Source organism: Thermobia domestica, unplaced genomic scaffold, assembly GCF_964235325.1.
Source record: "Thermobia domestica unplaced genomic scaffold, izTheDome1.hap1.1 HAP1_SCAFFOLD_1155, whole genome shotgun sequence".
In the NCBI taxonomy this organism is placed as follows: Eukaryota; Metazoa; Arthropoda; class Insecta; order Zygentoma; family Lepismatidae; genus Thermobia; species Thermobia domestica.
Window position 1 is genome coordinate 951 of NW_027656865.1, and position 15,522 is coordinate 16,472.

At 34.8% G+C, this 15,522-nt stretch overlaps 1 protein-coding gene across 1 annotated transcript; it reads right to left on the reverse strand.

Annotated features, from left to right (window-relative positions):
- Positions 1-4,539: 4,539 nt before the first annotated feature.
- Positions 4,540-15,016, reverse strand: LOC145677649 (stearoyl-CoA desaturase 5-like; the record flags this gene model as incomplete). The annotated part of the gene is made up of 2 exons (XM_081748081.1): positions 4,540-4,763; positions 14,796-15,016. Coding segments are annotated over 2 exons (411 nt in total), but the record flags the coding sequence as incomplete, so codon positions are not given.
- Between the last annotated feature and the right edge of the window lie 506 nt (positions 15,017-15,522).

The window sequence follows — 15,522 nt, forward strand, 5'->3', positions numbered from 1 at the left end:
CGTCAGGGAGCAGGCAATTCGGAAGTATACTACTTTGTTTCGTCTACCACAGTCTTGGGAAGTAACGTAACGCAAGTAACGCGTTACTTTTTAAGTAACGTTTCCTAGTAACGCGTTACAAATTTTTAAGTAACGTACCCAGTTTGCGTTACTTTTTTCGCGTTACATTTCGGGTGAGTAATTACAATATATGTATTTTTTTTTCGGAAACAAATATTTCTTTTCTGTAAGTGAATTTCTCAGAATGAAACAATCGAGCATGAACTACGTATGTCAGTGACCGAAAGTCACAGACACACAGAGAAACAGATAAGTTCGTAGTGCCACTTGCTGTTTTTTTGAAGATGAGGACAGCCTTTGGGAAATCACGTGTACTGATTGCAAGCACCTGGAAGATTTTGTCGTAGATTTTGACAGTCCCAAATCAATACTTTCAGTGAGTGAACTAGGAGTGCAATGATACCGGTAGTCTATTTTACTTTAATGGGTGTTGTTTCTATAAAGATGGAGAATGAAAATATTTTATCGTTCGAACATTTGAAAGGATACATTTTTCTTAAGAGCTGAGGATGATCGTGCACAGAATTTAAAAGTAAAGTGTCTGAAGTGCCCCGGCGGAAAATATTTATCAACAACTAGAGTGCCATAATTAACGATTTACAGTAAGGGGTTAATATGAATAAACTGTGTTCTGATGAGCAGGCCTACTTTATTACTAGAAAATAGTTTGCTGATGGTATGTAATATTGGAGTTCTTTCAGATGTTTGCTTATCCTAAAGTCCCGTTGATTATAGAGTTTGAAACTAGCTTCAAAAAGCATGTATCGATTTCAGAGTTACTGGCAAGTTTTGATTCACTCCCAGTTCATATGTTCTCATTTTATTAGTTGTAGTGTAATGTTTCTCTATATTCTGCATTTTTAATTTTACATAACAACATTGTTATTATTATATAATTAGTTTAGCAGAATAATAATAAGCAACCATTTTTCATAATTTCTAGGGATGAGCACGAGTCAAGCTAAAACTCGACTCGACTCGAATTCAAGTCGAGTTTCGAGTCAAATCAAAGGTTATATCCTCGAGTCGAGTTCCGAGTCGATTCAGTTTTTCGCGTCGAGTTTCGAGTCGAGTCGAGTTTGATAAATGGCTCGTTCGTTTTAACTCGTCTTGAAATCGGATTCCACTGGAAAACGAAGGCCTGATTACACTGGGAAACGAAAGCCATGAGAAATTTAAGCTAAACAGTAATATGGAATACTTTTAGTGTTGCTCACGAGAGGAAACACTGCTCGCATCTCGTCTCGTCTTAATAGTGAGACCACAAGAGATTTTTTTAATATAAGAAGCTCACCTCGGCCGGCTTATCTGAGAAGATGGCTCGAGCCGACTCACTTGGGATGACACATCGGCTCGAGCTGGCTTGGTAGGGATGAGCCATCTGCTCGGTTCGGCTCAAATGAGCCGAGGGCTCTAGCCGAGTCGGTTGGGTGAGCTGTTGGCTCGGCTCACTTTGGGTTGATAGTGAATGAGCTGTGAGCCGAGCTGCTCGAGTCGTTGACAATTCTAAACCCGGGCCGAGCAGTTTTGAAGATGTTTGGCCAGTGCCCTATAACTTTTAACAGTGTTTGGCTCGAGCCCGAATACTCAACCTAGACCCTCAATCCAAATTCAGAAGCTCGTTAACAATGTCCTTGACTCCTAGACTGCGCAACTACGAGGTTGGCAATCAACTAGTTTTTTTAGTATTTAAATACAAACCGCCTATCTTTCATTTCTATATACAGTGTTGTTAATAATGTTAATAATGATAATGATAATGATGATGATGATAATGATGATAATGATAATGATGATAATGATAATGATGATAATGATGATGATGATGATAATGATGATGATGATAATGATGATGATGATGATAATAATGATAATGATGATGATAATGATGATGATGATGATAATAATGATAATGATGATAATAATGATAATGATGATAATGATAATGATGATGATGATGATGATGATGATGATGATAATGATGATGATAATGATGATGATGATGATGATAATGATGATAATGATGATGATAATGATGATGATGATGATGATGATGATGATGATGATGAAGAAGTAGAAGAAGAAGAAGTAGAAGTAGTAGTAGTAGTAGTACGGAAAATTGAAGTAAATTTGTTTCACATTTTGAAAGTTTCGGACCTAAAAGTAACGCGTTAGTATCGCGTTACTTTCGAAGTAAAGTAACAGTTACTTTTTGGGGGCAGGTAACGTGTTACATTTTTACAAGTTACTTACCCAACACTGGTCTACCATACATAAACTCACTGCCTATCCTGAATACATTTACTAATCGCACACACACAAATCGCAGTCTTTGACAACCGAAGTCTCCCATTTTGCACAATCAACATCTAGCATATTGTACACGGGAATCCGTGCTACACAGCCTCATACACTACTCACTATCACTAACACAATGCAGCCGCAGTGAACGAATTTTCAGTGTTGCTAATTCATGAACATTACGTGTTGCAGTGCATGAATGTTTCCATTATTTTCTTATACGTATATTTAGACTGCGCGGGAGAAACATTTTAAGTCAAAAAACAGCTTTTAAGGAGATGATTTTTTTATTTTATTTTACGAAGCATACGTATGAATCAGTTATACCAGGGATGCAAATAAGCAACAAAATTTAACTAGCCTAAGAAAAAAAGCTACTAGACCACATCCCAAAAGAGAAATCATTTACTTATCTTCGGTATGATATTGAATACTCGCCCGCACTGATGAACAACTCGCTTCGGGCGAGTGGTTATTTGCATCCCTGACTTACACTAACCGTACCAAGACGCGATTATTCAACTCACGTTTAGAATTGACGTATACGAGTACCAAGTTAACCGGAGGTGGAGCATGACACTAGATCTTCAATTTTGACTTCTCATTTTCACCAATTTCTGACTTACACTGTTTCTCTCGCGCAGTCTAGATATATTAAACTATATATCAACCCTTACAAAAAGAGATCCTATGGGATAATCTGAGAGAAGCATAGCCAACATGGCCATAACCACGTCGTTTGAACCATGCTGACCGACCAGGAAACGCTTTTAATATTTATCTACCCATTCTTGATATTTGTGAAAAAATAGCAAAGAGATCTCTGTTGCAAACAATGCACATTAGTTCATCATTATTATAAATAATACTGAGAAAATTTTCATTGGCCGCTCATCGCTTTTGCATTTATGAAGGAATAAATGTCGGCGGACGAATTTTATTTAATGAATTCAACTTCCTTCAGTAATAACGTAATTCTATTTTTCCTTTGTACTATTTATTGGTAGCCTCATTCTTCGGAAAATTCTGTCTGAACCAGCTTTGATCCATGTTTGGTTAAAAAAAAAAAAAAAAAAAAACGTTACGCGTGCGCCTTGTGATTCAAAAGTACTTGATGATTATCCTTCTTCCTATCTATAACGCTACCCACCTGATTTTACTCTAGATTATATTTTTAAAAAATGTCTCAGAAGTTCATTCAAATATAAGAGTTATTGAGCCACGTAAAAGCATTTCACGGTTTGCACTTTCCATTATATTTTTAGACTAGCCTTCGGTTAACAGGGGGCTCCGCCCCCCAGACCCCCCGAGTCTGCTCGGCCTAGGCCTCGCCTTTCTTATCTATCGTCCTTTGCATCAACAGTGAATTTCGTGAACTTACTCTTCATATTTCCTGAATCTGCCCATCTGGGGCTTCTCCCTCACACACTGTCTTTGCTCGGCCTACGGTCTCGCACCTCTTGAACCCACAATTCTATCGTTTCTTTTCCTATTTCAACTCACTAAAAGATAAGATTTTGTATCCCAAGAAAACGTCCATTTAAATAGCATGGGAATTTCTTAATCTCGCCTTAGACTCCTAAAAAACTAAAAATATTCACTTTTGGTAATTTTCCTGCAAATTAGTCCTCGAAGGCTACAATCATGCCAAATTTCATCATTGTAATCCTGCCGGAAGTGCCTAAACATTTAGGGGTGTAGAAGACGTCTCATTTAAATAACATGGGAAAGATTTTTCAGTTCCTCACAAAACCACTCTACGTTTGGAAATTTTTATTTCTGATGATTCACTTAGCTAACGCTAACGAAAACGTACAAGCATACCGAATTAAGTTTTTATTCCAATTCTAAGTACCTAAAACATGAGATTATAGGTCCAACAAAAGGCCCATTTAAATAACATGGGAAAATTCTTCATCTCCTCTTTAGACCCCCTAAAAATTAAAATTATTCACTTTTGGCAATTTTCCTGTGGGTTAGTTCCGGAAAGTTACAAACATGCCAAATATAATCATTGGAGCCCTATAGGAAGTGCTCAATAATTTATGTCAGCTCATGTAGTTTTATATATAGTTAGGATTGAACGACATATTTATGTAACCTGAACAAAATTTTAAATTTAATTTCTCCAATGTATCCATTCGCATACTTACTCTGCTTTAACAATCTGTAGACTATACCAAATATTAAGTTAGATGATAAAGACTAATTCTTACTTGTCATATGGTCTTTGGCCATACATATGGGCGATGCTATTTACAAAAAATGCAATGTTTAAAGTGAAGCAGAATCTCCAGTTGAACATGACGAAGAACGAATTCCAGAGACTCTCTCCCCAGAAGTAACATGGTACAGCCACAGGAATGAAGATCACAAAAAGAGCAAACAATGGAATGTAATATCTAAAAAAAAAAAAAAAAAAAAGAAGAAGACCTTTTACATATCAATAATATTAACAAACCAAAAATATCGAACAATTATCTATTAAAATGCTACAATACCAATTAAGAACGACCGAGCTCCAACCTATAACTTTAGCTCTCAAATCTTTGATTTACGGTTATTTGTGATTTCAAGTTTATAACAAAGACAAATATTTTTTAAAAGGTGTACTTTAAATAGATTACTTAAAAGAGATCTTTTTTACAAAGTTTATCCTTTTAAATCATTGTTCAAAGCCTTTACCTTTTAATAAGCTTTCTCCAAAAGAGATGCAAATGAATTGTGCTACCATCTTTGGAGTTCTTTTAAACTGTACGTATATATGTTTGTGGCCAATCATTTCAACAATGAGATTTCGGAAACTACAGGCTCTAGAAAGATGATGTTTTCACTGATCGATTGGAAATTTTGCGTAGATTGTCCAGTTCTAATTGAATATTTTAAAAACATGGCTGTTATTTCTTTATTACATTTTTTAGGGTACGCATGGAAGAGTTGAAATTTAAAAAAAAAAAGCACCATATCCTACGCGTTATACATTCCAACACCACGCTGTTGTATATAGGGGTTGCATATGTCTCAGGAGTTTATTTCATGTCCAAATAATAATGAAAAAGGAACGATAACCATTTCTCCAGTTTAACCAGTAAGATGAATCTTTAGTTTTGGAGTGATTTGCCCAATGAACACCATATATAACTGCGATTATAATTAATTGCGTATGTAATGTATTTGCTTATTACATACTGCGTGCAAGAAGAAAGAAATCACTGGTCATGCATGAATTAGAAACTCCAACCGGAAGTAGGCTCAAATCTTGCAAACGGTGCGAAATATTGAGGTCCTCTTTATGATACGCCTTGCCAATTTTTTTTTTTAAATCAAGACTTTTTTCACTTGTGTCTGTAAAGGGACATGTACAGATGTAAAGAATGAGAAGGATATTTATGCTGATATGCGAATGATGCGCTGGGTAGAGAGCGCAGGTTCAGATAGTCTATATTTAAAATCCTAGGTTTTATATGTTTGTCTCCAATCCTTTCTACAATAAGATCCCGAAAACCACAAGTGTTAGAAACGTGCAGTTTTCATTGGTCGATTGCAAATTTTGTAGATTGTTCAGCTTTAATTGAATGTTTAAAAAAAAGCTGTTATTTCTTTATTACATTTATTACGGGTACACTGGAAATGTTGAAATTTTAAAAAAAGTAAAGCATCATATTCTACAAGTTATATAACTTATTCTATCACCACACATTTGCATACTGGGTTAGTATCTTTCTTCGGCGTTTATTTCACGGCCAAATGAAATGAAAAACGAAGGATAACCATTTCTCCAGTCTAAGATGAATCTTTGTCTGGAATGTTTTGCCCAATGAACACCATATATCACTGATATTATAGTTAATTGTGTATGTAATGTATTTGCTTATTACATATTACATGCAAGAAAAAAGAAAATATTGATTATATATGAATTAGAAACTCCAACCGGAAGTAGGCTAAAATCTTACAAACGATGCAAGATACTGAAAAAACAATCGAAAAAAATCTCCCCTTTGTTGTACCCATTGCTGATTTTTATCAAGAACCTTTCACTTGTGTTTGTAAAGGGACACGTACAGATGTTATGAGGAATGACAACGAGATTCGTGCTCATATGTGACTGATGCGAGTTGTGTAGAGAGCGCAGGTTCATATTAAAATGCTACGTAAGCAAATACCTAGGCGATTTTTTTAATGATTCTTTCTTTCGTTTAAAAGCACCAATTTTGGTCAATCTTTGTCTAGGAATTTTTAAAAATTATTGTTTCTGTTAGTGATCACGAAAAATATGCAAATTTCTCGAAAACGTGCTGTTAAACATGAAATTTTATGAGGTCCTAGAGCACTTCCGTAGTCACTCAATCTCTATTATAATGGATTTTCGTGTTTTTGTGTCAGAAAAAAAAAGTGTCAGCGGGAAAGATTTGGGCAGAATATTGGATTTTATTACAGCGAAAACAAGTCTTTGGTATCTTCCTTAGTTTACGAGTTATTTGCCTTCAATTTCAAGGCAGAATCAGGAGTGGGTAAGTAATATTACAATGTTAAATTGAAATTTCTTTCACTCCTATTGCCCTCCCGTCTTTCACTTGTGTCTGTACAGAGACATGTACAGATGCAGAAAGGAAATGGGAAGGAGATTCATGTTCATATTAAAATCATGTGTCGGGTAGACAGTGCAAATGGAGCTAGTTTCGTGTTATGTTACTATGTTTTTATATTATTATGAAGTGTAACCCACCTAAACCTTTACAATTTTTTGAAACTTGGAACTTTAAACAAATTACAATAACACAGGCAATCAGCGCTAAATTTTACAATGGATGTGATAGAATTATTTTGTCACAGCAAAAGTTGGAAATGTTCTCCAGCTACCTGTAATACAACAACGTATCATCACAGTCTACAATGTTTGTTGAAATGAATGAGAAGTAACGTTAACTTTATTCCTTATAATTTCGCACAGTTCATCCAGTGTTCTTGAACAATTCTTATACACTTTACCCCTCAGATAACCTCAAGGCTACTTTCAAAAAGATGGACAGGTCACACATTCACGGCCGTATGCAACTTCTTTCGTTGCTGCATAATTTCAAAGAAACTTGTTTTTAATTTTTCCTATGGAGTGTAGACTTTCTCTACATTTAATGCGTCAACAGATTTCACATGTTTGTTGTGATTTCTTTGAAATTTACAAGCTCAAAAGCCGCAGCGGCAAAACTTGAATTTTTATTGTTATATTCTATTTTTACCTAATATTCTAATTCAATTCTTGTATATTATAACATTAGGCAGGGCTTCTTCCCTTAACTCGTAGCGACAGAAATTAACTATTAGGAATATGACTTCCCTCTAGATCCAGATTCGCCACTGGTTTCAAGTTAACAAATTGATCAAGGTCTCTATTGATCACCCTGTACTTAATGACTTCTAGATCATAATGTCTCATGTAAGTTGACAGTAACATAGTCCCCCCTCTTCTCTCTCTCTGTCTACCAATCCATTCCATGTACTACGTACCATAGTCGCTAACACTCTCGTCTCTGGCGCGAGTACTCCCGGGTTCGATTACCGATGGAGTTACTCGGTCGAAAACGTGTAAAAGCTTTTACAGGCCAACCATCCTGAGTGGCGGTTCCTCATTCACACTAGGCAAATGCCGAGATGGTACCTAACATATAGGTCCCAGGTCTTTCTTCCTACCCTTTCTTCGGATAGTGTGATAGTCGAAGGACATCATCCCTTTTACGTGAAGGACTAACATGGCCATAGATGCCGAAAGCTCACAAATCTAATTTATAATCCTAATCAATCCATTCTGTGACTATTACCTTCCTCCACTTTGAAACTTAGAATACTATCATGTGAAGTTTTGTTGTTCTAAAGAGAGAAAACGTCTCTTTTCATCACAAAGACTATATTATCACGTGATTATAGATGCCAATAGGACGCCGGATCTGATCTTTTAAACATATTGCTCTTTTAAAAAAAAAAAAAAAATCTTTTTTTTTAACTTATTCACCTTCCCATCTGATGACACATTAGCGAAAGTCCTTACATTTTCCCCTTTCTATCCACATTTTGTGTTAGTATTTTTGTACAAATAGAATTTCTAAATTAAAGTAGAAATTAAATAAACGCTTACGCTTTAGGAAAAAAAACAATATATCTATATAACGACTATAGATATTCTTCAGTTCATTAATAATCTTCTCAATCTCGAGATACGAAACGGGAATTACATCCGTCTATTATTTTTCTTTCGAAAAATTGTGAGCTTTGGCTCTGATATGTAGACTATAAATTTTATGTATTGATCGTTCTGGAGACAAGATTACATGTACATTTGTCCAAACTGTTACAGAACTCATAAATATTGAAAGTAGAAATACTTACGTTTGAACAATTCAGAAGCAATAACTGGACAATATTAATAATAATAAATGATGTAATTATCATTCAGGAATAACTATCCGCGAAATGGAGTCTTAAAAATGTCGAGATTATTTGAGGTTTTAGTTGGCAATGACGTAAGCAAGATTTAGATAAAAAGACGGAAAACTGAAATAATTTTGTATCTATTTATAAATATATGTGTATTACTTCGCTCAATAGAAACTAATTATATATATATATATATATATATAATCCAATATTCTACTCCTACTTTCATAATTTCTATGCATTTTTAAGTGAGAGTAATGTTTAATTTGACCGTACGGAGATGAACTGTATGAGAAATAAATTGTAATAATAATAATAATAATACTAATAATAAATGTATGAAATAGAATAAAATGTATAATGCAAGTACAATAAAATTTACAATTTATAATGCAAGTACATGAGAGGGCTCCCCATGCTTTTCTTTTTAGTCACGCTTAAAGAGATATTTTAAAAGTAATTTTCTTGAAAACGTAATAAATTTTTACCTTTTTAAAGTGACTTGCTCTATTTTTTTTAAAGAAAAAGCACGTTTAAAAAAAATTTCATCTTCTACTTTTTAGTCATAGTTAAATACATTTTCTATTTACATTTTATTCTATTTCATACATCTATTATTATTATTTTTTTTACAATTTATTTCTGATAAGTTCATCTCCATACGGTCCAACTAAACGTTACTCTTACTTAAAAATACATAGAAATTATGAAAGTAGGAGTAGAATATTGAATTGTCAGTCGACTCACGTAGCTGTGCAAAACTTCATCATTGTAGGACACCGAGAAATGTGTTAAATTAAGCCTGTAAGATTTGAAGACGCGGTTCAACCATTATATGTTGAATAAAAGAATGTAATAATTAAGATCACATACGAGAAACATACATACATACATACATGGTTATATATTCTCCATTGAAATTCAAGTTCTATGAGTTGCAGATATAGCAGCCAATCAAATTAGGACAATGGTGAGAAAGAGTGCCGCTGTCGTGGCGATTTCTCTTACGGTTGCCAACTGGCCGGTATATCACCGGACTGGCCGGAAATATTGTTATTCGGCCGGTGACCGGTACAAACTTCTTACCAACACTTTTATGACCGGTATTTCGAAATCTGTAATCCAGAATAAAACATCGAACATCGGAATTCTTCAACAGTGTCTTTACAAACACAAATTTCCATTGTATTATACATGAAGCGATATTTTTTTTTTATCCATGGCAATTTTTTTATTTATTTATTTAACATAAGAAATTTGATAATTAGATTTTGTTTTGAAACATTGTTTTCAACAATAGAGACAGAAGTGCATAATTTGTCATAATTGTGCATTATGAATATAGCGATAAATTTAAATTGTCCATCGATTGTTAGTAAATAACTCTTAGGAATATCGTGAGTACAATGTTTGTTGTATTGTTTAGTTTCACGTTCCTAGCTGATGCATACGACAACTTTTCTTAAACTTCCAACTTTCTTCTTTAGGACATCTTAAAGCAATTTCCTGTAGTTAAAGTATAAGTTTAAAGAGTAAATTTCATTTTGTACATCCAAAATTGTACGTAAGGATGAATATACTTTTGTCCTTCTGTTTGGATCATTTTAAAGTAGTGGCAGTTACTGGTAAATACAATAAAATGATAAAAATCGACTTCAGTTTCTGATTTTTAGCATAATGCATTTGTTAAGCTTGTTAGTGAATGTACCAAGGCTATGCAGAAACAGGTGCTAATGCACTTTTATCCATGACAGTACATTTCCTTCCCATGGATGGGTTCGAACAGAGATACTTCAAACTTAGACCTGTCATAGGAAATTTTGAGGGGGTGCTAGTAATTTTATTTTCCACAGCTGGCAACCCTAATTTCTCTTGATGGGCATTTATTCCGAAGTTGGTCGTCCGCCTAGTTTTTGGTTAAAAGCGTGGTAATTGGTTCTTTTGTGTACCAAAGTTTAATATTTAATTCAAATAGTATTGAAGAGCGAGCGTCAGCAAGTGACTGCGGAATAGGGCCCCGCAGGGCACGTTGTTTTCTGTCTTTATTACAATTAAATGGGAATGGCAACCTGTGTTCTAGAACCTTGCCGCCATATTGGTTATGTTACCGTTACATTGACAAGCATAACTTTCTCCACGTTTCTACACAGTTATTTGCTTACCGCATTTTCTACAATCTATTTTTAGATTTATTAAGCCCTGACTTTTACTTACTTTTAATATATTTTCCTGATTATCACCAGCCATGTTTACAAAACAAATGCTCACTACATTCCCATAATCCTACCATGAAGTAACCTTGCGCCAAGTAGTTCCTTCCGCTTGCCAAATAGTTCCATATTTAGAACCGTTTATATAAGAAGATAAACACAACTTTCGCTCTCCTTATACATTATCAAGCACACAAACAAGCAAATTATTCATTTCTTCCTGGTAAATTTTCAAAATTTTGCTAGGAACGGACGACCAACTTTGGAACTTAACCCCTCTTGATGACATAAGCTGATTATAAGGCTTAGCAGCTTTTATTTATTTTATTTTATTTTTTGGGGGGGGGGAAGGGAGGGAGGGACGGAAACTAGAAAAATAGGTAATCAGTACATTGAGTGAAATTAAAGTATCGTTCTATATGTATCATAAAAATGTGTAACTCTATTCTGTGATCTACTCGATATTGGCTGCCAAATTTGCATAACGCTCCCATGTTCACGTCCCCAAGATTTCAAGTTTTTTTTTTTTCTGTGTAATCTTTCTCTCTGATTAACACACATTTATAAATAAAGAGATGATCTGTTAGTTATTCTTTATGAAGAAATAACTTTGATCCTATTTTCCGATTTCTTTTTATTTAAAAGAAATAAAAAACTAGAGTTTAAGATAAACATTCTGTAGAAGAGATTCAAAAAGGACGTACTCCCTGTATTCTGTTTATATACACCACTGGGGACCGATAATGATAATGCCTTGCAGATATTAAATGTACTGATAATTTATTTCTGTTAAAAGTAGAATACTATATTAATCTGCTATAATTGTGAAAGTTTACAATATACAGTGTAACGTTTCGATACAATAGCAGTGTTCTTATCAGACAAAAATAGGTTACATATATATTATACACTGTTCTATTTTATGCGGCTTTAAAATGATTAAAATAATAGAAAGATATTTGCTGATAGACGCTGTATGGGATATGTAATTCAAATAACAAATTTGTCTTGCACTTCAAATTTTTATTTACTCATACGGTTTCAGAGATCTCTGGCCCCTTCTTCGAGTGTCTAAAAATTGCTATACTGGACGGACACATTGGTAATATTCCTCTCCTCCTGTGAAACTCTCCTGCGTAAAAGTTCATGACTTTACTTCTCAAAACTATAGTAAAATAGTTTTGCTGTTTGAAAAACGTATTATACAGTTAATACTGTTTATCACTAGTCTTAATCTTTATTATTCTTGTGAATAAAATAGTAACAAAATTCCAGGTAATTGCTTATCACTTGCCACCACTTAGACGAAATAGGCTTCCTAGAGAAAATATGACGCACAGATCAACCACTGAATTAAAAAAAAAAAAAAAAAAAAAAAAATCTTACATACTAAAACTGGAATGCATTTCTAGATAAGTGAAATGACATTTACTTTTACGCAGAAATTCATAAACATTAATCTGTAAAGAATACGTAGTTGATGATAACTTATTTTATATACAGAGTGTTAATGAATTAGACCGACCAACTGCAAAAGATGATTCCTCACATCGAAATAAGAAAAAAAAATCATATGGAACCTTGGGTAAAAAAAAAAAAAAATGAATAGCTTCAAAGGGTCATCTAAAAACGTGAAAAAATACATCACAGCACGCGTATGGGGTACAACGATAATGTATATTTTGTATGTACTTTCTAATTATTGTTAATATTTATGAGCAAAAGTGCTATTTTAAAGACACAAGCACTTAAGAAGAAGAAAAATATAAAGAAATAATTTAAATATTTGTATCATATTGAGATATTTCTTAATTTCGTTGCTAAGACAACTTGTTTATCTGTTTGATGTTGTTATGGTAAGTAAGAAAGATAGAACGAAGAGCCATCTTGAAAAGACCGAATGTATAATATTTTTAATGTGACAAACACCATATATGTTGAAAGTGAATATACATATATAAAAGTGCATAACTGTGTTGTGTAATTCATGATAATCTCATGATCTGTATAAATATTCAATATATGCATTTGGAATCGGGGAATGTAACGTAGCAGAAGAAATATATATATATAAATAACGTTACAGGGGAACACTACGAAGTCTGGAATGGTTCCTAATACATCACAGTTCTCGCTGACGCATTCCATGTTCACTGCTGTCAAGGTTTACTTTTTTTGCTTACTTTGGACTCACCTCTAGGTTTAAGCATAACAATGCTTCATGCCCTGTGGTAAATCCCTTGCTTACCCATTGGACATTACTGATATCTTCATTTTTGGATGGTCTATATGTGACTTCTTTACGCTGAATGAACCGTTACTCCATTGTTGCTCAAGTTCAAAATGTTGCAATGTGTTTATGAACGACCCTAGCTCTGAAATGATGCACTTTTCCCCACAGGTCCATATGAACTGTTTTTTTCTTATTTTGATGTGAGAAGTTACCTCTTATAGTCTGTCAGTCTGATTCATTAACATCCTGTATTTACACATGATTTCAATCTGCTGTTGAACTCCGTACAAGCGACATTACCGAACAAAGTGGCACAGACTACTGAACTTATCTGAGCAAATCACAAAAGATTCGAGGTACAGTCCGCAGCAAAAAAACCTGGAACATGAGCATGTAAGTTTATTGTGAAACTACGCTAACAGAGCAGGGAATTAACATAACGTCTAAGTGGTACGAATCACGCCAGGAGAAACCTCGGCGTCCTTCTCTGCACACTTATTTTGGAGCAAAAGACTTCGTCGTTTCACAATAAACTTACATGTTCGTGTTGCAGGTCTTTTGCTGCGGACTGTACAAGACAGGACTGTTGTCATTTGAAATTATGTATCCCATATACAAAGTGTGTTCAAAAAGTATCGAACCTTATTATTTTTTTTTTCGCATAAAGAAATGAAGTGCGGAAGACTTTCTTCAGTGTAGATGTAGAGGGGCGTAAGTCGCTGGCAGTCGGCCAACAAGTGAAGATTTGTAGTGAGCGGTCGTTGATTTTTTCATTTTTAAAACGAGAGAAAAACTTCAGCAGCAATATTCCATTAAATTTTGCCAAAAGCTTGACAATACCCAAGCGAAAACCACTCAATCGGATCGGTACATTCAACTGTGAACGAGAATTTGGGCATGAGGAAATTATCCGCGAAATTTGATTCAGGCTTTCATCGCCAAATGCAACATTCCTGTGTGTCGTCAGCCTCCCTATTCACCCGACATGGCCCCGTGAGACTTTTCGTTATTTCCCAAGCTCAAAATGCCACTAAAAGGACCCAATTTGAGTCAAGAAAAGACATACTGCGGAATGCGACGGCATGGTTGCTCACCATTCCAAAAACTGAATTCGAGAAGTGTTTCCAACAATGGCGGGAGAGATGGGAGAAGTGTATGCATTACTAAGGAAAATACTTTGAAAGAAATTAATGTTTCGGATTTTCAAATCAATAAATGTATTTTTGACAAAGGTTTAATACTTTTGAACACACCTCGTATTGTTTCGATCACTTTATAGTCAGAGTGTATAAAATGCAGTAATCCGTAATACGTATTCTTGTGTCTGATGAAAACACTGCCATAGAATCGAAACGCTACACTGTATAATATTTTGCTTAAATGTATGTACTGTGTCTACAATTACATCACTCTAAAATAACACGCTTGCAAGGCCGAACAGTGGTTTAATAGAAGAGAAATATAAAAATGTTATTTTCACACCATTTCCTCTGAGATTTCTAAATATTAATTTCTTAATAGCTAAAAGAAAGGAAATTGTTTGGAGTGTCCACACCTACTTCTTCTGGAACATGATGATAGGATCTGCCTCCAAGTCACTCATGTCCACAACCTTCCTCTTCTCAACGACGTCTGGATGCGGGGTAAGGACCAGCCACCCCACATGCGAGAAGAGGAAGCCTCGTTTGGCGTTGTGGGGATCAGCATCCGTCTCACTGTACTTATGGTGCACCCGGTGGTCCAACGCCCACGCGTACACATCTCGCTGCAACACATAAAACAGGAATTACTCAAAACATCTTAACTATCAAAGAAATAATGAAAAATAAACAATATATTCTGCTAAGAGAGTAACGGAGATGACTACTAGATATTCCAATTTTCTTCGGTAGATGTCAACCGTTGGATAATATTTGTTGCCATCTAATACTGAGATGTGTACTTTCTATGATTATACAAGTAGGGCCTATACACCTTTGTTTCAATAGTAGATGATAAGGTATGCATAGTCTTGAGTATTCTGACTACTGTCCATTTACTGAACATAATTAGTGGGAACAATAGTCCAGCAAACAGGAATAAGGTCTCCAGTTTATTACAACTCAAATAATAAGTAGCAATTTCTTTTTTATCGCAACAGCTCCCCAATTATCCTCACGATAGTAAATGATCGCCGAACTATTAACATATCAATTTTCCCAGTGGCAACTTACCAGACCCCACATGCCTCACTTATGATGCGATCTAACGGAAACCGATACTGCAGCGTGACTAGGGTGTTACATG